Raw genomic sequence first — 27,871 nt, forward strand, 5'->3', positions numbered from 1 at the left:
CAATGATGAAGCACAAAATAAAGGCTCAAGTGCACTCTGGGGAAATGAAAAAAAAAAGAAGAATACAGGACCAGAAGGACTTAAACGTTTTTCCTAAGTGGTCTTCTGGGGGTATTTTTATTTATTTTCAACATTATGTTTATGTACATCATCTCTTGCATGCTGTCGATCACAAACAACACTTACAGTAGCTGGACCCTTGGATTCAACATGCATAAATTGGATCTGTCTACTTAATCATAACACATAAGCAATACTTCAAATTAAATATATTTACTGAACACAACATGTTGGAGTTCTTAGTGCAGGGTGAAAAAAATAAAGTATGTAATTCCCAGGAGGATTTAAAATGACATTTTCTGTTAACATGGAATAGAACTACTTCTATAAAGTGACTCAGATTACATTAGAGCTGACTAAGTGCACTACAGATTGCAATGCTGTTTTGTGTTTGTTGTCAGGCCAGTCGTATGGGTGTGGAGGCAGTTCTGGCGCTGCTTGAGACCACTGCAAACACGGCAGCCTGCGTGGTGTCTCTGTGTGGGAACCAGTCTGTGCGGCTGCCCCTCATGGAGTGTGTGCAGATGGTAAGACTTGGACAGATGCCACATCGGGTTTAGTGCTGCGATAATAAAGATCCACACTCACACAGTTCAGCAGAGGAATGAGAACACAGCATTACTGCTGCACTCGTGAATCATTCCGGCATTTGCATTTAGTTAAATAAAAACTGTCAAAATTATTTACTTTACTTCATTACAGTAATGTAAATGAGATTTTTTTTTACACATTATGAAAAATGTGCTCTAAGGCATTGTTCATTTAAAAATAAATTATGTAAAAATATTTTTTTCAATGTTAAAATGGATTATCATCCAGATATTGTTTCTAATGAGTCAGTTCAACCCCAAAAAATCATGTCGTATAATATATAGTATAATGTAAGTGCATTTGTTTATCTTGTAGACTCAGGAGGTGCAGAAGGCCATGGATGAGAAAAGATTTGAAGAGGCTGTGCAGCTACGCGGCAGGTGTGTTTTCTATGTTTTATTTGTAACTTGTGGTGTGGCTAACTATTTTGTGTGGTTCGATTGTAGCTTTTCCGACTGTGAGTAGCTTGTACACTACTGTTCAGAAGTTTGGGGTCGGTAAGATTTTGAAAATATTTTTGAAAGAAGTCTCCTTTGCTCACCAAGGCTGAATTTGATAAAAAAATAAATACACTAAAAACAGTAATATTGCTAAATATTAGTACTGTCAAACTATTAATCGCATCCAAAATAAAAGTTTTTGTTTACATAATGTGTATACTGTGTATATGTATTATGTATATAGAAATACAAACACATGCATGTATATATTTAAGAAAAAAAATATTTTTATATATTAAATACATTTATATGTCATTTAAAATATAAGAATTTAAGTATATATATATGTGTGTATATATATATATATATATATATATATATATATATATATATATATATATATATATATATATATATATATATATATATATATATATATATATATGTGACCTTAAGTCGCTGGGGTATATTTGTAGCAATAGCCAAAAATACATTGCATGGGTCAAAATTATCGATTTTTCTTTTATGCCAAAATCATTAGGATATCATGTGGAAACATGTAAATATTTTCAAAATATATACTGTATGTGTGTGTATTTATATATACATAATAAATACACACAGTACACATACATATATAAATGTAAACAAAAACTTTTATTATGGATGTGATTAATCGTTTGACAGCACTACTAAATATTATTACAATTTAATAATATTTAATTTCTATTTTAATATATTTTAAAATGTCATTTATTCCTGTGATCAAAGCTGAATTTTCATCATTACTCCAGTCTTCAGTGTCACATAATCATTCAGAAAACATTCTAATATACTGATTTGCTGCTCAAGAAACATTTCATATTATATTTGTAACAATAGCTATGTTTCCATCAGCCTATTTATATGCACATTTTGTAATATCGTATAAAAAAAAAAAAAAAAACACTGGATGGAAATGGCCAGATGCACATAAATAATAAAAAAATGCACATAAACACTTATGCACATATTTGAGTAGGATAAACTTTTTATCCGATAAGAAAAAATGTGCATAAACTACGATTGAAACACATTTACTGAATCAATTCCTCCATGCGCATCGAAAAATCATCAGCTGACATCCGCCTCTGAAAGCAATGATAATATGAAAATGATTATATTCAGTGACTTCTCCTAGTTTTCTTAGTGATGTTTAGTGCCAGTTTACCAGGGAGTGACGATTTTGTTCTCTTTGACTCGTTGGATGGAAACGGTGCTTTATTCGCAAATGTTTTATGCGATATTCCAGTCTTGCTCATACGTTTAATTCGAATCTTTGGATAGAAACCTTGTTAATGACTTTTTGTAGTCTTTACTGTCATTTTTGATCAATTTAATGTAATCTTTTTAAAAATAATCTTACTGATCCCAGACTTTTGAATGCTAATTTAAGTTGTTTGTTTTGAGCATAACTACAAACATAACACTTCTGTCTCATTAAATATAAGAATAACACTTATGTTTGTGTGTACATGCAGGAGCTTTGAGAACAATCTGAGGACTTACAAACTGCTGGCTCACCGCAAACCAGAGTCTGAGCTTCCACACGTAAGTGTCGTGTCCTGAGAGTGATGCTGCGTTTGTTTGATCTTTCACTAAACACCTCTGTTGACTGATATCAACATGCTGTTTGACCAGACTTAGCTATTCACAAGCCCTCACTGCAGATGATTCCAGAGGAAACCAAGTTTGATTAAGTCCTGCCACACATCCTGTGTGAATATTTCTGCTTGTGGACAGTTATTTTTAGCTCTATTCTCTAGCTATTATTGTCTCAATGTCAAAGAGACTTTAGTTGCATTGATGTGTAAACGTATGCTTGCGATGTCAATACCATGGTGTTTTTGTGGTGAATGCATTTAACCCATCCAAGTACACACGCGCGCACACACACCTAGAGCAGTGGGCAGCCAATGCTGCGGCGCCCGGGGAGCAGTTGGGGGTTTGGTGCCTTACTCAAGGGTCTCACCTCAGTCATGGTATTGAGGGTGGAGAGAGTGCTGGTTATTCACTCCCCCCACCTACAATCCCTGCCAGACCTGAGACTTGAACCCACAACCTTTGGGTTATAAGTCCGACTCTCTATCCATTAGGCTATGACTGCCCCCAGCAATTTCCAGCTATTTTACATTTTTTTATTTTACAGCTTGACACAATTGGAAAATTGTATTTTTATTAAGCATTTTTATAATTTATTATAATTATTTCTTAAGACCTTTTAAGATTTCTTATTTCCATGACTTTATCAGGTCTATAATGCCTCATTTCCACCGAGCGGTACGGGTCAGTACAGTACAGTTCGGGACCAAACACCCTGATCCAGCTTGCGTTTCCACTGCCAACAGTACCCTTTACTTGATAAGCATGGTGTATGCCGGAAAGTAGCGATCAACAATAAAGCGCAAAAATAAGCACAACTCTGCCTCTTTTATGTCAGAGTCTCTTTTAATGAACAATAATAGCCATTATAAAAGTATAAGTACAAAGTATTGTTACGTTAGTACCCCAGGAAGGTAGGCAAGACACGGCAGGCAGGGCTATCCAAAAACAATAAGCTTTACTCAATACGACAAGGAATGGTGTAACACATACAATAGCAGACAAACTAAACTGGGGAGAACACAGGCTTTAAAGGCTGAACATAATCAAGGCAGAACAGAAACAGGTGTGAAGCTAATTAACTAATCAGGAAAACTGGGTCAACAGAAGACATGGCAAAACACAACTAAAACAGAACATGTAACAAGTATAAGAGGCTTATATAAGAGGAAATAAAGACAAAAGCTAACAATTCAGTCAAACAAATTTTTTGGCGGTCTACAGAAAGCTAATGTTAATTTATGAGAAGAATGAGTGATTTCCGTGACCCTGTTCGTTTACAAGAACTGCTCAAAAATAAGATTTAGCTATTATTGTACGTCGTGACAGCTTAGGCGTATCTTATTGTGGCTTTTCTGCTATTAGGCTGTTAAAGTAACTTATTGTTTTCTGTATTTATGCGGTTCACTCTAAATACTTTCACTATCGGTTCGTTACAAAGGTGAATTCTGAGTACCTTTGCTATCATAACAGTTATTACTCTTTCGGTTTCTGCATTGTCTTTATAGGAGTGTCGCACAAGTAAATAAAAGTACATTTACATTTACATTTATTCATTTAGCTGACGATTTTATCCAAAGCGACTTACAATTGCTATATATGTCAGAGGTCGCACGCCTCTGGAGCAACTAGGGGTTAAGTGTCTTGCTCAGGGACACATTGGTGTCTCACAGTGGATTCGAACCCGGGTCTCTCACACCAAAGGCATGTGTCTTATCCACTGCGCCATCACCACCCCGTAGGTAGGCTTATACTGTTCCGAATTCAGCGAAAGGACTGCTTTTATTAGTGAACCGATTAAAATGATTCATAGAATCTTTCCGAGTCAAAAGAACGAATCATTCGGAGTCAGTTGTGTTTGTCATGTTAAAGGGATAGTTCACCCAAAAATGAAAATTCTGTCATTATTTACTCACCCTGAAGTAGTTCCAAACCTGTATGAATGTCTTTGTTCTGCTGAACACAAAGGAAGATATTCTGAAGAATGTGGGAAACTGAGCAGTTCTGGGGCACCATTGACTTCCATAGTATTTTTTTTTCCTACTATGGAAGTCAATGGTGCCCAAAACAACCTGGTTACAAACTTTCTTCAAAATATCGTCCTTTTTGTTCGGCAAAATGCTTCAAAGTCAGCGCTGTACTACGGTAAAGTTCAAAATAAATATAAAGTTAAACTTTGTGCTCAGTCAAAACGATATAATCAGGAACAAATAATAGATTCATGAGGCCACGAATGCCTGTTAAATATACACAAAACGAATTGAATCTCATGTTTAATCACAACAGAGACATCAGAACCAGTGGCATATGTCGGAAGGACTAGCCGAGCGTAAGGCTGCTCGAGGCGGATACATGAGCACGGAGCACCCGGTGATCGCCTGGAGCTTCGAAATCAGCATAGCAAATTTTTTAAATAGGCGCTATCTTTATAAATAAACTGCAGATTTCAGTTTTAAACAACTACATTCTCACCTGAAAAACTCTTAAAACTACATTTCATGACAGAATAACAGTAATATTTTGAAAATTACACGGGTTTTTGGGCAATGACATTTCACAAGTCCACGAGAACAGACAAGAACGCATATTGAGAAACGGCTATTGTCTCTGTGAAAAAATTAAATGATAAAATGTACTGTTATATTTTTTTTGTGTGTGCGCACTCTGATGTAATGAGCCGAACACAGCAGAGCGGAACGAGTGAAGGAAGGAGAAGCTTTATCCCCATGTATCACGCAAAAGTGATGATTCTAGTAAGCCAATCAACGTCCTGCAGTGAGTTTAGCTCCACCCTTTTGGTAAAAAGTGGTACAGTACGGTTCGCTATTTTGGTACTATTCATAACTTCTGACAATGAAAACGGACATAATTGCGTACCGTACCATACTGTACCGAACCGCAGCGCTCAATGGAAACGAGCCATTAGACTAGTCATTTATTTTATTTATTTATTTAGTCATTTAGCAGATGCTTTTATCCAAAGCGACTTACAAATGAGGACATAAGAAACAATCAAAACGAACTAAAGAGCAACAACGTGCAAGTGCTATTACAAGTCTTGGTTAGCCTAACGCAGTACAGATAATTATTATTATTATTATTTTTTTTATAAAAAGACATATAGATAAAATAAAATTAGAATAGAGAGTGCTAGAGTTAGAGGGTCAAGTAAAGATGGAACAGATGAGTTTTTAGCCGTTTCTTGAAGATGGGTAAGGATTCGGCTACACGGATTGAGTTGGGCAGGTTATTCCACCAGATGGGAACAGTTAATGAAAAAGTCTGTGAAAGTGTTTTTATGTGTCTTTGGGATGGTACAATAATGCATCGTTCACTTGAAGAACGCAAGCTTCTAGAGGGCACATAAGTCTGAAGTAATGAATTTAGGTAAAGGGGTGCAGAGCCAGTGGTGGTTCTGTAGACAAACATTAATGCCTTGAATTTCATGCGAGCAGCTATTGGTAGCCAGTGCAATTTGATGAACAGAGGCGTGACGTGCGTTCTTTTCGGCCCATTAAAGATTAATCTTGCAGTGGCATTTTGGATTAATTGTAGAGGCTTAATAGAATTGGCTGGAAGACCTGCCAAGAGAGCATTGCAATAGTCAAGTCTGGACAGAACAAGAGCCTGAACAAGGAGTTGTGTTGCATGTTCCGAGAGAAAGGGCCTGATCTTCTTAATATTGTATAATGCAAATCTGCAGGACCGGGCAGTTTTAGCAATGTGGTCTGAGAAATTCATCTTATCATCAATCACAACTCCAAGGTTTCTGGCAGTTTTTGAAGGAGTTATGGTAGATGAGCCTAACTGGAAGGTGAGATTGTGATGAAGCGATGGGTTAGCTGAAACTGCAAGCAGTTCTGTCTTAGCTAGGTTGAGTTGAAGGTGATGGTCCATCATCCAGCAAGAAATGTCTGTAAGACACGCTGAGATGCGAGCAGCTATCGTCGGATCATCAGGATGGAATGAGAGGTAGAGTTGAGTGTCATCAGCGTAGCAGTGATATGAAAAGCCATGTTTCTGAATGACAGAACCTAGTGATGCCATGTAGACAGAAAAGAGAATTGGTCCAAGAACTGAGCCCTGAGGCACCCCTGTAGCTAGATGTTGCGGCTTGGATACCTCACCTCTCCAAGATACTTTGAAGGACCTATCAGAGATGTAAGACTCAAACCACTGGAGTGCGGTTCCTGAGATGCCCTTTCTCAATAGGGTTGACAAGAGGATCTGATGGTTGACCGTATCAAAAGCAGCAGACAGATCCAGCAAGATAAGTAATGAAGATTTGGAAGCCGCTCTTGCAAGTCTTAGGGCTTCATCAACAGAAAGCAAGGCAGTTTCGGTCAAATGTCCACTTCTGAAGCCAGATTGGTTACTGTCCAGGAGGTTGTTCTGTGTGAGAAAGACAGAGACTTGGTTGAACACAACTCGTTCAAGTGTTTTTGCAATGAAAATGTATGATTACATTTATGATTATGTTTTGCACATTGCAGTTTTCCAGCGATTTCTACACTATAATATATTTTAGAGCTTGACACAATTTTTATTTTCATTAAGCATTTTTATTAATATTATTTTTATAATTATTTCTTAAGACCTTTTAAGATTTTCTTATTTCCATGACTTTATCAGGTCTATAACTCACAGTTTCCAATGAATTTACAAGACTAGTCATTCATGATTACGCAAACCCTATTTATTTATTTTTTTTTTTTTTTTTTTATAAAATACGTTTATAAATCAGTTTTACAATTGTCCTATATCCAGGGTTTCCAAGACCATGATTTTTAAATAATTACATCTAACATATTATTATTATTATTATTATTATTAGCTATTTAAGCTTATTTTAAAGTTGTTTTGTCCTATTTTAAATAATTTTATGCTATCTTTGGGCCCCCTTTGCTGAGGCCCCCAATGAGTCCCGACCCCCAAGTGTGTGAACCACTGATGCATAGTATGCTGCTTTTCTAAAAGCCTTGTGTAAACCAGAAAACAAGAGTCTTGAATGGGACAGCTGCTGCATCACAGTCACCAAAGTCAAACAGCCGCTTGTCCAGAAGTGTTTAGTCAATAATCATTCTCTGATGCTCTGGGCTGTGTGTCGAGTAAACCGAAGACCAAATTACCCTGCACCGATGGGAATGGAAAACAGATTGATGAACCAGCCACAGCTGGTTGGAAACATTGTTAAATTCTTAATAGGCATTGAGTGGGCAACACAAAAACACGATGATGATCAAGAAATACCAGGCCTCAAATATACACATACCTGCTAGTTATATAAACAGATATGGCCATATTTAATGGGCTGTATATGTCAGGCCGCATATATCCAACAGGATTTACAATAATCCACGGGGATGCTTGCTGTATTTATTGTAGACAACCGAACATAAGTGAGTAATATAGCTGAAGGCTTAAGCTAGCAAACGGTTTGCTGGATTATGAGAAGTGATTTTAATGTAAATTATTGACATGCTATGTCTTCATCCCCCATTCAGAGCAATTTTAACGTGGCTGTGTTGAACGTGGGCGCCCCTGCCGCTGGCATGAATGCAGCCGTGCGCTCTGCTGTCAGAGTGGGCATCTCCGAGGGACACAAAATGTTTGCTGTCAGCGACGGATTTGAAGGATTCTATAAGGGACAGGTAAATATTAATTTCTAAGTTCCAATATTTCATATCCATCCAGAAGGTTTTAAACTCAGTGGCTTATATGTGAGTCATTCTGTAAGTGATGTAAAACAAAAACCGCAAATGTGCTTCACAAACGAGCAAAAGCATGCCACGCTTGGAAGGCAGATATAAAAATGTGCATTTACCACAAATTTACATGAATTTCAAATCACTGTTTTTACAGGTCAAGTATACAATACACAATTTTTTAACAAAATGAGATTTAAGACAAATTATAAATTAAACGTGTCCTTTTATTATTGCTTGGACAAAATGCTGCATGTTTCTTTGTGAAATTGAAATATGACACTATAATAATATGCTAATATAGCACTTGCATATTATTGCTCTTTTGTTGGTTTTGATAGCTTCTGTTGTCCTCATTTGTAAGTCGCTTTGGATAAAAGCATCTGCTAAATGACTAAACGTAAATGTAAATAAAACTAAATTGAAATTTTAAAACAAATCCCAAATCAAATAAATAACACAAATAAAATAAAATCTCTTCATATAAACAAAATAAGGCTTTGCCTGTGCTCTTTTCATATAAAATTAGAAGCAACCACTGCATTTTAATCATGATCCAAACAAAGATGCTGCATACATGCAACATGAACAGTTTTAATTGTTTAATTTCAAAATTTGAAGCAAAAACAGAATGGGCTGACTTCAGTTTAATACATAAAAATATATCTGCATGAAACAGAAACAGCAGACGAGTTGAATGAGACGCAGATTCACCACCAATTTACCACTGCAGTACCACTCTGGGCTGATAGGTGGCGATGTGTAAAATCCATTAGCTGTATGCTAAGAGCTTTCGGAGGAATCAAGATAAACACTGTGCAATTAATTACATTACATGGGCTTGGCCCTCAGATTAGGATATTATCCACTAATTATCTTGTTGAACAAACTCAAGGAGGATTACAAACTCGGTTAGAGAAAGCAATGCCTCATCAAATCCATATGTGTTTTTATCAATAGCTTCAAAATAGGTGTTTTTTTTTATTTTTTATAATGTTTTTGAATTCTTACTTGATAGATGCATTGATAGACTTATTGAGTTATTTTTGGCTAAAAGAGTCTCATCATAGCGGAGTTCTCCATTATGATCTCTTTAGCCAGTCTAATCCAATAAGCCTATGAATTTAGAAAGCACATGAGTGGTAATCACATTTAAACCATGTGGATTTCTATTTGAAAAACTACATTAAAAACAATTAATGTAAGTCATCATATAGGGCACTTTTGACAAATACAGCAAAATATATCCTTCATAAGTATATTAGGAACTTCATATACAAGTTCCTAATATAATAGTAGTGGTATAATAATGCATAAAATATATGTGTGGGTGCTTTGTAAGCTTATTTGAGTATAGAGTTGTAAGCTTAGATAACTTATTCTTAGACACATAAAAAATGTCAAGCTCATTTACTATTGTTTAGTCACCAGTGTAGTTCATGTGAAATACCATTTGTGTGGAGAGCTGACTTGCTGCCTATCTCAGATTAGTTATTTACAAGGTTTCGGTTCATGTAAGACTGTCTCTTAGAGGACAGCTACTCATGGTGATATCTAAGCTTCTCACTCGCATTTTGAAGCATTAATGTAGTTTTATAAGAAATTGTTGTTTCAACACATTTTTGATCCACTATGCTTTCCTTTCTCAGATAAAAGAGATCAAATGGGCAGATGTAGGTGGATGGACGGGTCAGGGTGGATCCCTGCTGGGAACTAAACGGTATTTATCTTATATACTGTACAAAGGTTATGTTGCATGTTTATATACAGATTTTAGTAATGCAGAAGATGATTTTGCATGCAATGTGCTATACTTAGTGCAATGTTTTCAAATTTGCAGAATGCTTCCTGCAAAGCACATTGATAAAATTGCAGAACAGATGCGGAAGTATAACATAAATGCACTATTAGTGATCGGAGGATTTGAGGTATGTCTTCCAGCCTGGGCTTTATGCATTTACTTTTTTTTTTTTTTATCTTGCATTTAGTGTCACAAGATGGTCATTTTTATGAATCACTTAAAGTGATGTGTTTTACTGTTAATATTTTATAGAATATTTTAAAATTATTTTATTTTAATATAATTTTGTATTTAAGTTATGTAAAACAAAACCACATAAATAGGCAACATTTTACAATAAACTTCCTTAGTTAACTACATTAACATTAACAAATGTATACTACAGCATGAATCAATTATAATTAATTTCAACATGTGCTAATACATTTTTAAAACATATATTTTTTAAACTTGTATCTGTTAATATTATTTAATGAACCTGAGCTAACATGAACTACTAACATTAACAAGGATTCATAAATATTAAAACAAATGTACTGCTCATTGTTAGTTAATACTAGGTAATGCAATAACTAAGACAGGTTATTGTAAAGTGTTATCCATAGATATTATAACTTTATTAACAATAAAAACATTATTTGATATTTATATTAGATTTAATATTAAAATTAGATGTTTTAATTTATAAACTATATCGATCATTTTGCACTTTGATGTCTGTCCATATAGTCTTACATAATACAATTTAATTCAGAATTTAAAAAGTCATTGACACTGTTTTGTTAATTTGCCTGCCCTCCCCATCATGTTGTCCTATGCAGCATCACCTAAAGCTTCCTGTGCTCTTGTTCTTTTCATAATGAACATCCAAAAGCATTCAGAAATGGTGCTAATCACCTTCTTAGCAGGTTCATCTTTCAGCCGTTTGTATGAACAACATTAACATTCACACAGCTGAGAGCTGAGATGACAAATGGCGCCATTAAAGACCGAACAATGACCCTCTATTCCAAAATAGCTCACCTGCTTTTTTCTAAAGTCATCTCATGCTTTGAGTTTAGGCTCATCTTCTGTCTTTCTATACAGACGTCATCAGGATGTGTGTGTATGTATTTTACGCAATTGTTTCTATTTGAAGTGTGTGTATGGAGTGGATCCTGTATCTCATGCTCTCCGTCGTGATGGCCATGGCTTTCCACTCGGTTCCTTCCTCGTCTGTCTCTCTCATTCCCTGTCTGTCCCCTCAATTCCATCCCCATTCCCAGCATCGGTGGTGGTTCACTAAATCCCCGGCTCTGCCCTGCAGGCCTTCCTGGGGATCATGGAGTTGTTAGCAGCCCGTGGGACTTATGAGGAGTTGTGTGTGCCAATGGTCATGGTGCCGGCCACCGTCTCCAACAATGTACCCGGCTCAGATCTCACCATCGGCGCAGACACGGCTCTGAACGCTATCACTGATGTAAGTTAGGCTGGATGGCACCACCCACCAGCCAATCACATCAGTGGTTCTGTCTTCTCTTTACAAGCCAATCACAGAGGCTCCGCCTTATGTTTACCAGCCAATCAAGTCAGACTAGGCTACCAGCTGGAGTAGTTTCCAAACTTGAAGCTGCGGTCACATTTACCATTGTTTGGTGAATTTTTGCGAAGAAATCCAGTCACAATTGAGAATTTTGCACGAGAGTGCAAACAGATTTCATATTCAAGTTCAAATTGGCGAAACAGGAAGATACTTGGTTTAAAAGTGACCACTGCGTGAACTATACTTCATAAATCGCCACACTATTGGCAAAAGATTATGGATCTTTCTTTGGCTGCAAAATTTTGCAAAAAGTTAGCTAATGTGACAAACTTTAGGCAGCTCCTTTGCTGCCCATTCAGTCAATTACTCAACAGGCTTGAAGGTACATCTTAAGGCAACTTCCCAGCAGGCACACAACGTCATAAGAAATTTGGGTAAATTTTGGTTGCGACGGTGGGTGACCACAATTCAAAGTCAATGATGGTCTAATGTCAGTGCTAATTTGATGTCCAATACTGACTCCAGCTGACGTTGATATGTGTTGTTTTTAAGTTGTGTAACCAAAATCCAACATTAAGTCAACTTCAAATTGGCGTCAAATACTGACGTCAATCCGATTTTCATTCTCAACCAAATTGCAACACCTGTCCAACGTCAACCTGACATTATATTGACGCCATGTGCCTGATGGGTTGAGACAGGCATCCAAATCGCCATAATATAATGCCTAATGAGCTAAATAAATTTAAATGTGTTTAAAAAAACAAACAAAAAAAACTGCAATGCTCATTCATCAGTATAAATGTAGTCAAAGGATACACATACTGTATGTTGCCTTCAACAACCAACAACATGAAGCATTTTAGTAGACAGGACATCATTTCATTAACTTCATTAACAAACATGCAAAGAATTCCGGCCCAAATTCAGCATCATTTTCTTTAAGCAAAATATTATTCCTTATTGATTTGGTGATGAAATATGACCCGGACATGTTCTTAGTAGTTTTGTGAGATTTAGCCTGATATTTCTACATTGAGCATTAATGTTTCGGCTGGTAAACGCAAAGGTGAGCCGTTAGCTGACAGGTAAGTGGAGATGACATGATGGCGGCATGTTTTGGGCTGTGCTTTTTTTGTGGCTGTCATGTGACTGAGCCTGTGCTGTGCTTTGATCACACTGCATTAACCTGTCATAACAGATCGCTGACGCTGGCGGAACTGGAGTCTGTCTGCATAGTTTCTTTACATCCATGGTTTTTAAACCAACACAAGCCTTACTAAAGCACAGGCTACTGCCAGTTTTTCATACATAACATAGTTCACCTAAAACCCTCATGTCCTTACAAACACAACTTTTTGTTGAACTTGAATACAAAGTCATTTTAAAGACATATTAGATGTTTAAATATGAAAATGAAATATGAATGGAGACTAGGGATATCAAGCTTGAAAAATGCTCCAAAACAAAACACCAAAACTGAAATAGTCCCTTTCTTATATATATATTTCTTATATATAATTTATACATAAAGTGTCAGTAGCCAGGTTTCCATCCTAGGTTTTTTGGAATTGCCATTTATCAATATAATTTTTCAAATGTTGACCCATTTAACTTTAGCAAATAAATTCCTAGTTTGGAAACACAGTTTGTTGAAGTTTTGTTGTTGTGTATAAAATTATATTATATTATTGCTATTTGTAAGAATGTTACCTCTCAAAAAAATCATGTATTCTCATTTTTTTAATTTTGTCTATTATGTTTTATATTTTTTATTGATTACACATCTTAATTTGAGGTTAATTTTACTGTGCATTATTTAATATCTCCTTATTTAATAAATTAGAAGAATTGTGAAATGATTATGCAGTAAAATGCCAGTTGCTCTCTCCATTTTGCAAATATTTGGGATGTAAAAGATAAAATAATTTGCGATACACTTTTGTTTACAATTATGTTAACAGCTAAAGGAAATACTTTTGCGATAAAACTAATGCAACAATGATTTTTTTTTTTTTTTTTTTTTTTTTAAGGGGTGACATCACACCATTTTGCTGGTGAAAGGCCAATTTGATGGAAACAAGAAAAAAACTAAATTTTACACTCTATTACACAGTCGATAATAGAGTAGCATGAATAGTGGATGGGGTCGTAGCTACAGACGTCATACCATGTTTGAAGATTTTCAGCAAAAAACTCACTTAAAGCTACTACATGAGTTCTGAAGATTTCAAATATAGTGCACTATTAATATCTCATTCTGGGAAATGTTTCTTTTTCATGGCGATGACATTTCAACAGTGGTAATGACATGAGGGTAAATAATGACAGAATTTGGGTTAACTGACAAATACACTCACAATCACAAGTTAGGAAGCAAATAGTATGCAAGACCAGTCAGAATTCAGTATGCTAATGTTCCAATGGCTTCATCACTGTCGGTTACAGTACACTATCAGTGTCAATGTGTGGACATAGTCATCTTGCTGCCTCTGTGGCTGTTAAAAGTGTGCAGAATCCCTGCCGTTTCGCTTCAGTGTTTTGCCACATGACAACCCTGTGTGTGTGTGACTGCAAAAGTCGATCCGATCCCATCCGTACCCCCTTCCTCTCCCCCTCGACTCGCAATCGGAAGCCATGGCGGCCATCACACGGTGGGTGTCCCATCAACAGGGTCTGCTCCTGCACCAGTACACCCCCTGCTGGTCTAACGTGTGCATTGTGCTGTCCCCTGTGGTCCCCTGCTGTGTTGTGCTGACCTGCCAAAGGCCTTAGAGTGTCTGCTGCAGCTGTGTGAGGCTCGGTCCAACTATGAGGAGTTTTGCATCCCGCTCTGTATGCTGCCTGCTACCATTAGTAACAATGTGCCCGGCACTGACCTTAGTATCGGGGCAGATACGGCCCTCAATGCCATTGTGGAGGTAAGATGATAAGCCACCTTCCTGTCTGTAAAGGAGTCATTCTTAGGAAACAGAATTATTTTTTATTTATTTATTTGCATTATAATATTATACCTAAATCACTTAGTCTATATCTATATATTTATAAAATTTTCATTTAATGATGAATATAGGGCATGCAAATCGTGGTTGATATTCCAATTAAAAACGGACAGTAAAAAATATATATTTTTTATTACACAATATATTTTACATTATATAATAAAAAGACTACATTATATTGTGACTGATTTAATTATAGCAGTAGTACATGAGAACACACACATGGCACAGTTTCCTGAGAATGACTCAAAGATACTTAGTAATAAAAACATTTAGACGTTTTAGAAAGCAATGTATTTTGGAATAGCATATGCAGTCTTATGTACAGTTTGGTATGAGGAGCATTATCGTGTATCATAAATTGTTCTGTGTCTATAAGGTGCTCCGAAAAGCCCATATTCAGTGCAGTTTATCTTCCCGAAGCTCTCTGTGAACGCAAAATATTTTATCTTGGCTTAAATTTACTGTCATGAAAAGTAAATGTTCCATGTCTCCAAACTGATTTGTGCTCATAACAAGACATTTTTAGTTAGGGTTCCAAAAGTGGCATGTACTGTATGCGGCATGACAGTGATTCAGCAGGTTGTAGCAAGACTTATAGCATTGCTCAACTTCTTTGCTCAACATGAAATGACTAAGCGTGTATGTGTTTGTCAGACATGTGACCGTATAAAGCAGTCTGCCAGCGGAACGAAGCACCGCGTGTTCATCATCGAGACCATGGGAGGTTACTGTGGTTATCTGGCCAGTGTTGGTGGACTGGCAGCAGGAGCAGATGCTGCTTATATCTTTGAGGAGCCGTTTGACATCAGAGACCTACAGGTTACAAACACACACACACAGCTAAAACGCTAGTGTCTTAGCAATAAAATGATGTAACATGATTCATTAATAATTACACATAAGGTTATATAATCTTTGATTTAGTGTCAAGTCTAGTGCAGTTATTAAACAATAAGCATTAGCGACATCTGTTGGTTAAATGAAGAATCTGCGTTTCTCTTCTCTTCAGTCTAATGTAGAGCACTTGACAGAGAAAATGAAGACCAGCATTCAGAGAGGACTAGTCCTGAGGTATCTATCTATCTATCTATCTATCTATCTATCTATCTATCTATCTATCTATCTATCTATCTATCTATCTATCTGTCTGTCTGTCTGTCTGTCTGTCTGTCTGTCTGTCTGTCTGTCTCAGAAGACAGAATCTGACTTTGTGGCTTGTTCTCTCATGTTTGTTCTCCTCTCGGCTCAGATGAGAGTATTTTGGGTCAGTGTGTGATTGAGAAGTGGGAGCAGAGCCTCAGGCGGTCTGTCACTCACTCAGCCGGTTTGTCTGTGCTTGTGTTCATGCAGGAATGAGAACAGTAATGAAAACTACACCACAGACTTTATCTATCAGCTCTACACCGAGGAGGGCAAGGGAGTGTTTGACTGCAGGAAGAATGTTCTGGGTCACATGCAGCAGGTACTGCACATAAATCATACATTACAGAACACACTGGCCGACAGGCACCGTTAACTCCACTTTAATGAATCAATATTCTGTAGCAGGCAAACAGTTTTCTTTTTAGATGGTGCTTGTATTATTTGTGCTGGTTTTTGTGTGCATGGAATACCTGGCCTACCAAAATGTTTCCACACTTTTATTAATATTATTATTTGGGATGTATAATTTTAAGCATAAAATATTTTATTTTATTATGTATAATACTACACTGACTTTTAGGTAGTTGTAAAAAATAGAGATAGCTATTCTGATTTTTTTATTTTTTTTGTGACCTGCCGATACCGATTTTTGCCGATTCTTTCTAAGAACTATATTTTCTTTCTAAGAACTATAATTGACATCATATACAAACAAAAACAAAAATCTGACAGCATATGCAAACACCTTATTAAATGTGTCATCTTTCGCAACAGATTCTTACATGAGTTCAATTTATTCAGTCAGAATAATAAGAAACTGTAGAGTTGTTACCATTCAAATGAAATCGGTATCTTTCCACTGCAGGAAACACAGAAGCTGCATCTTTTTCAAAATGCAATGATACTTTTAAATATGAAACCAAACCACCAGCTAGGTGTGCGATATTGACAAAAAAGGATTTCTCGATAGTTTGTGGGATTTTATCTTTAATGGTAATTAGACAATATTTAGCGGAGTGTGTTGTTGTGCTGATATCTTAAGGACTACTGTGGGCTGATTCATAAAGTTTTTGATATTCTTCATATTCTGTCTGGTGGTCAGTTCACAGCAGTGATAGAAATTAATCTTTTCCTAAGTATAGCTTTCCTGTAGCTCAAATAGTAGAGCATGGCGCTAGCAACGCCAAGGTCATGGGTTCGATGTAAGTCGCTTTGGATAAAAGCATCTGGTAAATGTAATGTTAACCATTTATGGGCATTTTTACCATTATAAAGCCATTTTTTCTAAAGGTGTGTGTGGTGAGTGGGGCGGGGCCGAGAGCCGTGGGAACGGAGCGAGGCCGGTGGAGTTAATGATAATGAGCGACACCTGCGACACTCACCGGTCTCGAGTCCCACGGAGGAGCTCCGGAAGGATAAAAGGAGGAGTGACGACAGTGGAAGGCGAGAGAGGACCAGGCCTGGATTTTATTTTATGTTTTGTGTGCGGCAGTCGTCCGTGAGGGGCTGCCGCTGTACTTTTACGTTTGTTTATTTGGTTATTAAATCGTTAAATGTTTGCCGGTTCCCGCCTCCTTCTTCCCGACCTACGAACGTTGTTACATTGGTGCCGAAACCCGGGAGGAAGGAGGGACACGCTGTCAGAGAGCCCTCGCTGCTGAGGGGGATCGCGGTGCTGAGGAGATCGGGCAGCAGGGAGTAGCGGGGGCGGCCGCTGGCTGCCCGAGACGACGGTGGTGCTGGAGCGATGGAACATCAGGTGGGACGGAAGACTCGCTACCGTGCTCCTGGGTCGAGGAGGGGGGCTGCCGTCCGAGAGGGAGCGGAGGAGTCGGCGCCATTCGCCGAGTGGCCGTAGCCTGCTGCCATCCGCCATGATGGGGAGGAGCAGGGAATGGGGGACTCGCTGCCGGCTGCCCTCGACCGGAGGAGCCATCGCCGTCCGCCAGGAGGCGGAGCGTCGAGCCGTCCACCAAAGAGGTCCAGTACCATCGCATGGCACCGCGAGTGAGAGCCTCTCAGCTGGTTGAGGACCAACCAGCAGTGTGTCCGGGAACCGGACCAAATTTTTTTTTTTTTCTCTCTCCCCTCTCTCGTCTCTGTCACTCCTCATCCTTCCGTCTCCTTTTCTCTCGCCTCGTCTGTCCGTACCCCCAGGTACGCCGCGGCCGCCCTGACGGGTCCCCCCCAGGAAGGAGGGGGGGGGGGGAGTAGAGCGCAGTCTCGCGGGTACCCCCCGGCCTGCGAGGGGCGATGGGGGTATGTGGTGAGTGGGGCGGGGCCGAGAGCCGTGGGAACGGAGCGAGGCCGGTGGAGTTAATGATAATGAGCGACACCTGCGACACTCACCGGTCTCGAGTCCCACGGAGGAGCTCCGGAAGGATAAAAGGAGGAGTGACGACAGTGGAAGGCGAGAGAGGACCAGGCCTGGATTTTATTTTATGTTTTGTGTGCGGCAGTCGTCCGTGAGGGGCTGCCGCTGTACTTTTACGTTTGTTTATTTGGTTATTAAATCGTTAAATGTTTGCCGGTTCCCGCCTCCTTCTTCCCGACCTACGAACGTTGTTACAGTGTGCATCAACTTTTGAGTCAAATTCTTACATTTAAGCTGTCAGAATAATAACTGACTGAGTTACCAGGCAAATTAAATCAGAATCAACAAAATTCATCTTTGCAATGCAGAGGAAACACAGAAGCTGCATGTAAAATTGCATTTAGATCTGGTTAATGCAGCTCGGGGAGATATGGGATGCTTTAACCTGCAGATACAAATGCATAACTAATGTTTTGATATTGTAGACATAAAATGTTGAATACTCTTATTAGAAATTATTTAATAAAAATATGTATACTTTAAATGTGAAATTAAAACTGCCAATATGCATTCTCTGCCCCCATATCTTGAATTGTGTGATCATTCTTAATACATTTTAATAGACTGAACCATGTAGTGAACGCACACTAAATTGCATATGCACTAGTCTATATCAGGTAATGTGTGTGTGCACTCTGTAGGTGTTTTTGCAATATACTTGATAATGTCAAATTGCACATCATTAAAGCAACAATTATGATATTATCGCAGACAATATATATATCTGTGGCGGGAGGAGCAAATGACAGACATGGTGGGTGTGGCGTCAAGCCTCTGAGAGGTTTTTATTTAAAAAATACTCAAAGAAAGTGTCCAAAAGGGGGTAAAAGTGTCCAAAACAAACAGGGGATCTGGTGTCCTCGTCGTGCTGCGGGGTTCGTGAAGGGAGGCAGTGTTCGGAAGGGAAGGGTCCAGGGAAGGGGCGGAGTCCGGTGGCGGCACGCGCTCCCCTCTCAGGGCCGGGACGCGAGTGGCGGCGGCTTGTCCTGAGCGGCTTCGTCCAACGTCCGTCCTCGGCACTTCCGGGGTATTCGACGGCCCGGCATCCTGGCCCGTCAGCAGTCTCACGGGTGCTCGGCTCTATCCGGACAGCGGGTCCGGCAGCTCGCGTCTTTGGCGGTGCGGGAATCCTCTCAACGCTCCCTTCCTGGACCCACGAGGACACCAGCGTGCATGCACAGGGAAGAGACCGGTCTCCCGAGGAGAGGCGCACTCGGCATTTAAACAGCGGCGGTGATGAGGCTCTATTCACATCAGGTGCGCCTCATCACACGCCGCCAGCCCTGGCTGTTTCAGCGCCCCTCCTCTCACACAAACCCACTCCCGTCGGGAGCCTGGTGAAGGGCGGCGAATACGGGACGGCGTGGTGATGATAATAAGGGGGGAGGCAGCCGACTCGTCACAATATCACACACCCTTACCACCAGCAGGTGGCGGCAAATGACTGTTTTAATGAGTGTGTCGTTTAGTCATTCATTCAACCGATTCGTTAAAACAGCTGATTCATTCCAAAAACGAGGCGAGTGACTGTCTTTGCAAATGGGCCTCTGAATCATTGACTCACTCAATTATTTAAAAAATGTGGATTCATTCAGTAACAGACATAACAGTTCTGCAGTGGCTTTGACTGGAACTTTTCAAAATTGAGCAAAAACAGTCAATATTGTCTCTAATATTGTTTCTTGTTTATTTAACCACTATTGTATAACATCAGTATCACTTTGCAATCGTGGTCGTCTTGGTCATGTAATGTTGCTTACCTAAATCATATATTATATATATATTTTTTCTACCGCAGTATGTATCTATAACTTTATGTGAGTGCTGTTGAGTTCATTTGTTTCTGCACGAGTCTCTCTCTCACTCAGACAGGCTGCGTGAGCCCCATCTGGCACAACATAAATACATTACTCAGTCTCTGTTTACATTGAATGCAATAAAATCGGTATCGTTCACGTGCAATTATTTTTTTTTTTTTGCAAAGTTTCAGTGCTTGTTGTCAAAAGTACTGACTTCAGTACCAGTCGGTACTGCAATTTTAAAAATATCCATTTCCCGCTAGCATTTGAGTGCTGTTGAGATACGATTGGCAATGTTAGCGGGAAATGGATGTTTTTAAAATCGCAGTACCAACTGGTACCGAAGTCTTTTGACAACACTACGTTTGGCCCTACACACATTAAAAATTGTGAACTTTGTGTCTTCATGTCTACGCATGTGTACAGCGTAAGTGTGACGTCAGAACGGACCGGCTGATCATGCAAAAAATCCCCTGGCCGGTCGATCAGTGCATCTCTAGTAACAAATGAAATAAGTAATATAAACTATGCAACTAAATTATAATATTATCATTATCTAAATATTTTACCTAAACAATATTAACTAATTAAATAACAAATAATTTATAAATAAATATTAAAGGATTAATTATATCCATATATTTATCTTTCACTAGGGTGGTGCTCCTTCTCCATTTGACCGTAACTTTGGGACCAAAATCGCTGCCAAGGCCATGCAGTGGATCACCAAGAAGCTGAATGAAAGCTACAGAAAAGGTATGAAAGACAACAGTCCTGCGCTTCATGTGGTCATGAAACAAACTCCACTAAAGCTCTCATTAGAACTCAACCTTCTGACTGACCTGTGCTGTTCAATAATTGTCATATTGTTAAAGCATAATCATGACTGCACACATACACCGCAGTACTCAACATAATCCTTGACCTTGATTTACTTGATTTTGAAATATTATTGTAGAGTCGCTGCATTGTTTCACCTCAGTATTATGTGTGTGTGTTTTTATTACTTATGCCATGCCTATGGATGAATAAAGATGAAGGTAAATATTTGTATTTTAATCAGTCTGATTTGGTGACCTCTATATACTTTAGTTGTGGATTCTCAATATCCCATTATATATATATTTTATTTTATTTTTAATTGGCCAGTTTACTCTTGTAATTGTTCCAATATATAATTACCATAATATACTACATATATTAACTATGAATATACTAAGCTATATAAATATTATTATTATTATTATTTTATGTTTTTTTTAATCTGTGGATTTCCACTATTTTATTTAGGCCAGTTTACTATTGTAAATATTCCTATATAGTATCTATAATTACTGTAATATAGTATAAATACTATTAATATACTACACTGTAAAAAAAAGTTGAGCCAACTTAAAATTAAGGCAACCAGCTTCAGCAGATTTTTTTTAATTTTCTCAAATTGTTGTTTTAAGTTTATACAACAAAAAGTTGTATAATAAAATCTCCTACAAAAGTTGAGAGAACTAAAAATTCTGCTGATGCTGGTTGCCTTAAAAAAATTTTTTACTTTCTTTTACAGTGTAGGCTATATATATAATTTTATTTTTTATGTAATCTGTGGATTTCCACCATTTTTTTGCCACTTCTCTATTCTAAATATTCCTATATATATTTTTTATTTCTATATATTTTTTATAATTTTCATTGTGGATTTACTGTTTTGTTTATTATATTATTATTATTATTATTTTATCCAGTTCAATATTGTAAATATTCCTATATAATATCTATAATCATTATAATAGACTATAAATACTAACTATTAATATACTAAGCTATATAACTGTAATTTTTTGGTTTGTTAATCTGTGTATTTCCACTGTTTTGTTTTGATTTGTTTTTATTGGCAGTTTTGTGATTGTGTGTTGAATCTGTGTGTGTTGTGTAGGGAGAGTGTTTGCTAACACAGAAGACTCGGCCTGTTTGCTGGGCATGCGGCGGCGTGCGATGGTGTTCCAGCCTGTGGTTCAGCTCAAAGACGAGACCGACTTTGTGTAAGTACACACCACAATTCTTATATATATTCTTAAAACAGGATCAAAGATTTCATAACTGTAATGATATCGGAACTTCTCTCCTGTGTGTTCAGTCACAGAATCCCTAAGGAACAGTGGTGGCTGAAGTTACGTCCACTCATGAAGATCCTGGCCAAGTACAAGACCAGCTATGACGTGTCAGACTCAGGACAGCTGGAACACGTGGTCCTCAACCGACCCAAAGAGTCTGAGGCCATGGCTGCCATTTAAACGCATCCAAACAGCGGCGCTGTTCAAATGTCACGCTTTAGACGGGACGCCTGTCCTGCGAGCGCTGTTCTTGACAATTTTGTTCTCTGGGCCGCAGCACATTGTTCTGTCAGCACTTTGTTTAAAAAATGTCACCCTTTGTTATTTTACAGAATTCACTGTTAATCGTAGGAGAGTGTGAGAAACAGTAGCGTTTCGTTTTGCTGTTTTATGTCCTTCGCTCCTGTCACCCCGCTCTCACCCCGTCTCTGTGCAATAGTGTTCCGCTTCAAAGCACATTTCTCTCTCTCTCTGAAGTTCTCGGAAAGAAGTAAAAATTCCATTTTCTGGTGTGAAGCAGCGTATGCGGTGACGTCCACTTCGCTAGAGCACCATTTGATGTTTGAATGTATTGCATCATCAAGTGTTAACATTTGCCTGACCAATAAAACCACAATCACATGTGTGGAAATCTCTGTCTGCTGTCTGATTATACACATTACCCTGGTTATTTGACTTGTGCCATGGTACTTGTATTCTTTGAAGTACCATGTAACCAATATTGCAGTATATAAATATTGTGGTACAAACCTGACTGACTGATGGATTGATGGATGGAGGCTGACAGCAGGACGAGAAATCAACAAGTGCTTGTGGCAAAAGTGACTTTATATAATATTAATAATAATAATAAAGTCATTTATTAATACTATTAGTTTTATTTCAGTATTGCAAATATAGTTTTTGGGGAATGACATATGTATGCAGTTTTCAGTGTGAAATATGCCCTACAGCTATAAAATATAAATAATTATATATTCATTATTCAGATAAAGACAAAATAATTAATAATTTTGAATAATAATCATTAATTATGCAATAAATAATTTTCAAATAAAAACATTCAAAATAATACACATACACCCACTCTACACCAGCTGAATCACTTTAAAAACTATAACTTTTTAAACATTTAGTTGCAAGTGTCCTTCAGATGCACACTTACCACAGTAGTAAGCAATCCAGGTACTTTATGCATTGGAAATAGACATACTGCTCTTTCCACATACGGTTTTTATTCACTTACTATATATTAGGGAAGTATGTGATTTCAGGCATGAATGAATCGGCTGTTTTGAATGAATCTGTTCAGTGAAAGTGAGCACCACCTAGTTTCATTTTTAAAATAATATATATATATATATATATATATATATATTTTTTTTTCCTGCATTCAGTATTTAGTTTTAAACTATTATCTCATAATATTAATTATGCAACTGTAATTGCAGTAATGCATTCATGTCACAACTGTGTTTATGATGATACTGAATTTATTTGATTGGTGTAACATTTCAAATTCTTAAACTGAATCAGTTAGCAGCAAATATAGCTTGCAAAATGTATTTACACTGAACAAAATTATAAAATGCAACAATTGTTTTTGCCCCCATTTTTTCATGAGCTGAACTGAAATCGAAGACTTTTTCCATGTTTACAAAAGGCCTGTTACTCTCAAATATTGTTCACAAATCTGTCTAAATCTGTGTTAGTGAGCACTTCTCCTTTGCCGAGATAATCCATCCACCTCACAGGTGTGGCATATCAAGATGCTGATTAGACAGCATGATTATTGGACAGGCGTGCCTTAGGCTGGCCACAATAAAAGGCCACTCTAAAATGTGCAGTTTTACTGTATTGGAGGTATCCAGGGAGGTTGGAAAACCGGGATTCATCCGTGAAGAGAACACCTCTCTAAAGTGCCAGACGCCATCGAATGTGAGCATTTGCCCAATCAAGTCGGTTACGACGACAAACTGTAGTCAGGTCGAGACCCCGATGAGGACGACGAGCATGCAGATGAGCTTCCCTGAGATGGTTTCTGACAGTTTGTGCAGAAATTCTTTGGTTATGCAAACCGATTGTTGCAGGAGCTGTCCGGGTGGCTGGTCTCAGACGATCTTGGAGGTGAAGATGCTGGATGTGGAGGTCCTGGGCTGGTGTGGTTTCACATGGTCTGCGGTTGTGAGGCCGGTTGGATGTACTGCCTACTACTAGAGAAATGATTCAATTAACAGGCAACAGCTCTGGTGGACATTCCTGCAGTCAGCATGCCAATTGCACGCTCCCTCAAAATTTGCGACATCTGTGGCATTGTGCTGTGTGAGAAAACTGCACATTTTAGAGTGGTCTTTTATTGTGGCCAGCCTAAGGCACACCTGTGCAATAATCATGCAGTCTAATCAGCATCTTGATATGCCACACCTGTGAGGTGGATGGATTATCTCGGCAAAGGAGAAGTGCTCACTAACACAGATTTAGACAGATTTGTGAACAATATTTGAGAGAAATAGGCCTTTTGTGTACATAGAAAAAGACTTAGATCGTTGAGTTCAGCTCATGAAAAATGGGGGCAAAAACAAAAGTGTTGCATTTATAATTTTGTTCAGTGTATATTGGTTTTCTCAATACTGATGTACATATCAGCCTCCTTGAAAAAACCTCACGGACCGCAATTACTTTGTCACCACTGATTGTTATACACTGAACAAAATGATCCATTGAATTTACAAAAAAATAAATAAATAAGGTAAGTGGTGGCAATCAATTGACTTAGTTGACTAACTTTCAACATATTTTGTTTTACTTAAATGTAGCTCAAATAAATTGTTTGCGACCACTTTCCTTAAAAAATATATATTTTTCAGTATACTGTGATCAAAGAAAACAAATGATTTTGATTTAAAAAAAAAAAAATATATATATATATATATATCCATCTTAAGACATAATGGTGACATAAAATATCTACTGCACAAAGTTTACAATGTAACTTATGTTTTATGTACCAAGTATGCCAGCCAAAACATGTACATTGAAACATGTACATTTAAAGCAATTTACCACAGACATGTAAAGTAATGTGTCCTTCATTCTGTTTTCACCATAGTGAAGTGAAAAAGAGAAGTATGTGATCCAAATATCTAATACTGAATGGAATAACTGAATGAATTATCACACAAAGCATTTTACAATTTTGTGTATATTACATTTAGTCATTCAGCAGACGCTTTGTTTTAACAAAACCATTTATATGCAAAACTCAGATTTAGCAAAATGTATTATAAAGTCTGTAGAATAATTAGCGATTGCTTATAGTAGAAGTGCTAGAGTGATGTGATTGGCTGCTGATCCAGTAGGGGGCAGCAGTGCATCGTCACACTAAAGCTGTGAGCACGTGTTCTGCAGCATGGCCAGCCAATGCTTCTGTCTCACACACGCACACACACACTCACCACAACTACTTCTCGCCTCCTGATTTTCATTATACTGGCAGTGTACTCACAGCATAAATATATGCAGCATTGTTTGTAAATAAGTATCACATAATAAATGATTCCTCAGACAATTCAGAATCACAACCTCCTGTTTGCTGAAGCTAAATCAAGTGCAGAGCAACGACCAAAGCAGCAAACTTCACAAACTAATGCATCACAAGGGTCATGCTGCATCATTTGTCAGTCACTTTTTGTTTTCTTTATTCTTGGACGCATTTCATAGCCGCACACACACTCTGGCTTACACATACAAAAATTAGCAAATCCAATTATTTAAGTTGATTTAAGTATGCAAAGCAAGGCCTGTGGGGTCATATGCACATAGGTAATCAATAGTAATTACCATTTCATTTCTCCCTTGTTATTTCCTTCCGTCTTAAATCAGAATCTGATCTCATCAGACTGATTGAGCCCAGCGGATGGACGGCTCGTTTGAGGCTCCGTATGAAGCCCAGACGCTTGGACTTGCCCGACTTGAACTTTCTTTCATACATCACTCCTCTGAAACACAGCGCTCCAATTAAACTCCAGGCCTGGATCATTCTAATGCCCTGGAAAATAGAGCATTACCATTAAAGAGACGCTTAATTCAGGCACCGTGGGGTCCCAGAGTGCTTTGTGCTGCAAATTTCTCCCTTTGATTCCACACTTATATGGATTTCTGGAGAAAGACGTATGATCCCGAATGATATTCCTGTGCAGTAAATAGTGAAACGCCCATAGTGGTAAAAATAGATTACTTGAAAGCTACTGCGATAACAATGGTAATGAGAGACAATAAATCTTGGTGTGTAATATTAGAAAAGCAATATTTCTCTTTCAGATAAATCATGTGTGTGTGCGTGACATATGTGGAGAATTAATATTTATGAATGAATAAATCCATGAAGAAATAAACTGGCGTAATGTTCCAGCTTTTGCAGCTCGATAAAACGTGAATGATGAATGTGAGACTTTTTGAAGCTTTCTCGCAGGCAGATTGAACAAATCTCTACTGTACTGTGCGCTGTACAGTATCTGACGCTGGATGTTTCATTGATTAAGGGCCACACGCTTCACTGCTTTCTCGTCTGTTATTGGAGATGGTATCAAGAGCCTTATTACTGATCTGCTCTCCAGCACTTGCTTAAACAGAGAAGAAACGGAACAATGCTTTTCATATTCATCAATTTTTTTTTTCATTATTTTTTGCTGGCCCAGGGGAGCCAGTAGTTTAGATTTTTATGTGCCATGGGGTTTTATGTGCCATCATTTGTATTGGTCAAAATGAAATGTTTTACTATTTTTCTAAGCAAGATTAGCAGGAAGACAATAGAAGCAATATTTATTTTAGGTTAAAAGGTAATTGCATAACTAATATAAAACCTATTATAATGGTTTGCTAATTTGGAATAATATCTATAATTTGTTTTTGAACTCCGAACAGGGCACTTAACAGTCATAAATCCATAAACTCCCAACATGAACCCATGCCCTCCTGGCCCTCCTCCTTTATGGACATTTCTTACATACAGGCACTTCCAAACAGTTGATTTGTAATAATACTAATAATAAAAAAGATACATACGGAGTTCTGGCATGAAACTCTAAGTTGGCACAGTCCGATAGGTCCAACTCAATCTGACCTAATGACATCATTATCATATGGCTCAGCTGATTGGTTTTCTCCTGTATCAGTAGCCAATGAGCTCACTGCTCAATATTCAAATACCTGGCTTTCGTTTGCTGTAGCAGTTTGGCAGCGCACTTCAGAAACCCTCCACCTTCCCCAGCTCCACCTGTATAGATCTACTACGAGGTGATTCATGTATTCTATATGGGGGTTATTTATATGTGTTATATGTGCAGCAGCAGTATTTCTTACATGCTCACAGCAGCATGTTGTGGATGTCTTGGCAGTAGCAAGTCTCTGTACTTGCTCTGCCGCAGCAGCAGCGTAGCAGATCTATTCTGCCAAGACCAAAGACATTAACTTTGTCACATACATTACCATGCCAATCCCTCCGAGAGTTGTCATGATAGAATTAAAGAAAACGATTTTACAAAGTGGCAATTTACGAAAACATATGATATTTGTAAAAAAAAAAAAAAGGCAAGACCAACCCTAACCATCAGTGGTGAGTAAGGAGATCCTGTGAAAACATACAAATGATATCATACAAATTAGCCACCAATCAACAAGTAA

At 38.0% G+C, this 27,871-nt stretch overlaps 1 protein-coding gene across 7 annotated transcripts in view; it reads left to right on the forward strand.

The window, feature by feature from the left end:
• Positions 1 to 22,942, forward strand: part of LOC306863629 (ATP-dependent 6-phosphofructokinase, platelet type-like) — a 33,590-nt gene extending 10,648 nt beyond the window's left edge. For 2 of the 7 annotated variants that reach the window (XM_079407097.1, XM_079407099.1), the window contains exons 10-22: positions 462 to 587; positions 967 to 1,031; positions 2,612 to 2,681; positions 8,237 to 8,383; positions 10,087 to 10,157; positions 10,278 to 10,365; positions 11,545 to 11,697; positions 15,420 to 15,584; positions 15,775 to 15,836; positions 16,116 to 16,227; positions 20,738 to 20,837; positions 22,012 to 22,117; positions 22,213 to 22,824. In XM_079407097.1, coding sequence (XP_079263223.1) covers positions 462 to 587; positions 967 to 1,031; positions 2,612 to 2,681; positions 8,237 to 8,383; positions 10,087 to 10,157; positions 10,278 to 10,365; positions 11,545 to 11,697; positions 15,420 to 15,584; positions 15,775 to 15,836; positions 16,116 to 16,227; positions 20,738 to 20,837; positions 22,012 to 22,117; positions 22,213 to 22,369 — 1,422 coding nt within the window. In that variant the 3' untranslated portion in view covers positions 22,370 to 22,824. Of the gene's footprint in view, positions 1 to 461; positions 588 to 966; positions 1,032 to 2,611; positions 2,682 to 8,236; positions 8,384 to 10,086; positions 10,158 to 10,277; positions 10,366 to 11,544; positions 11,698 to 14,528; positions 14,682 to 15,419; positions 15,585 to 15,774; positions 15,837 to 16,115; positions 16,228 to 20,737; positions 20,838 to 22,011; positions 22,118 to 22,212 lie in introns of all 7 variants that reach the window. The other 5 variants (XM_079407100.1, XM_079407101.1, XM_079407102.1 and 2 more) reach the window with 4 other exon arrangements.
• The last annotated feature ends 4,929 nt before the right edge of the window (positions 22,943 to 27,871 follow it).

The sequence above is a fragment of the Barbus barbus genome (genome assembly GCF_936440315.1).
Source record: "Barbus barbus genome assembly, chromosome: 44".
NCBI classification, from domain to species: Eukaryota; Metazoa; Chordata; class Actinopteri; order Cypriniformes; family Cyprinidae; genus Barbus; species Barbus barbus.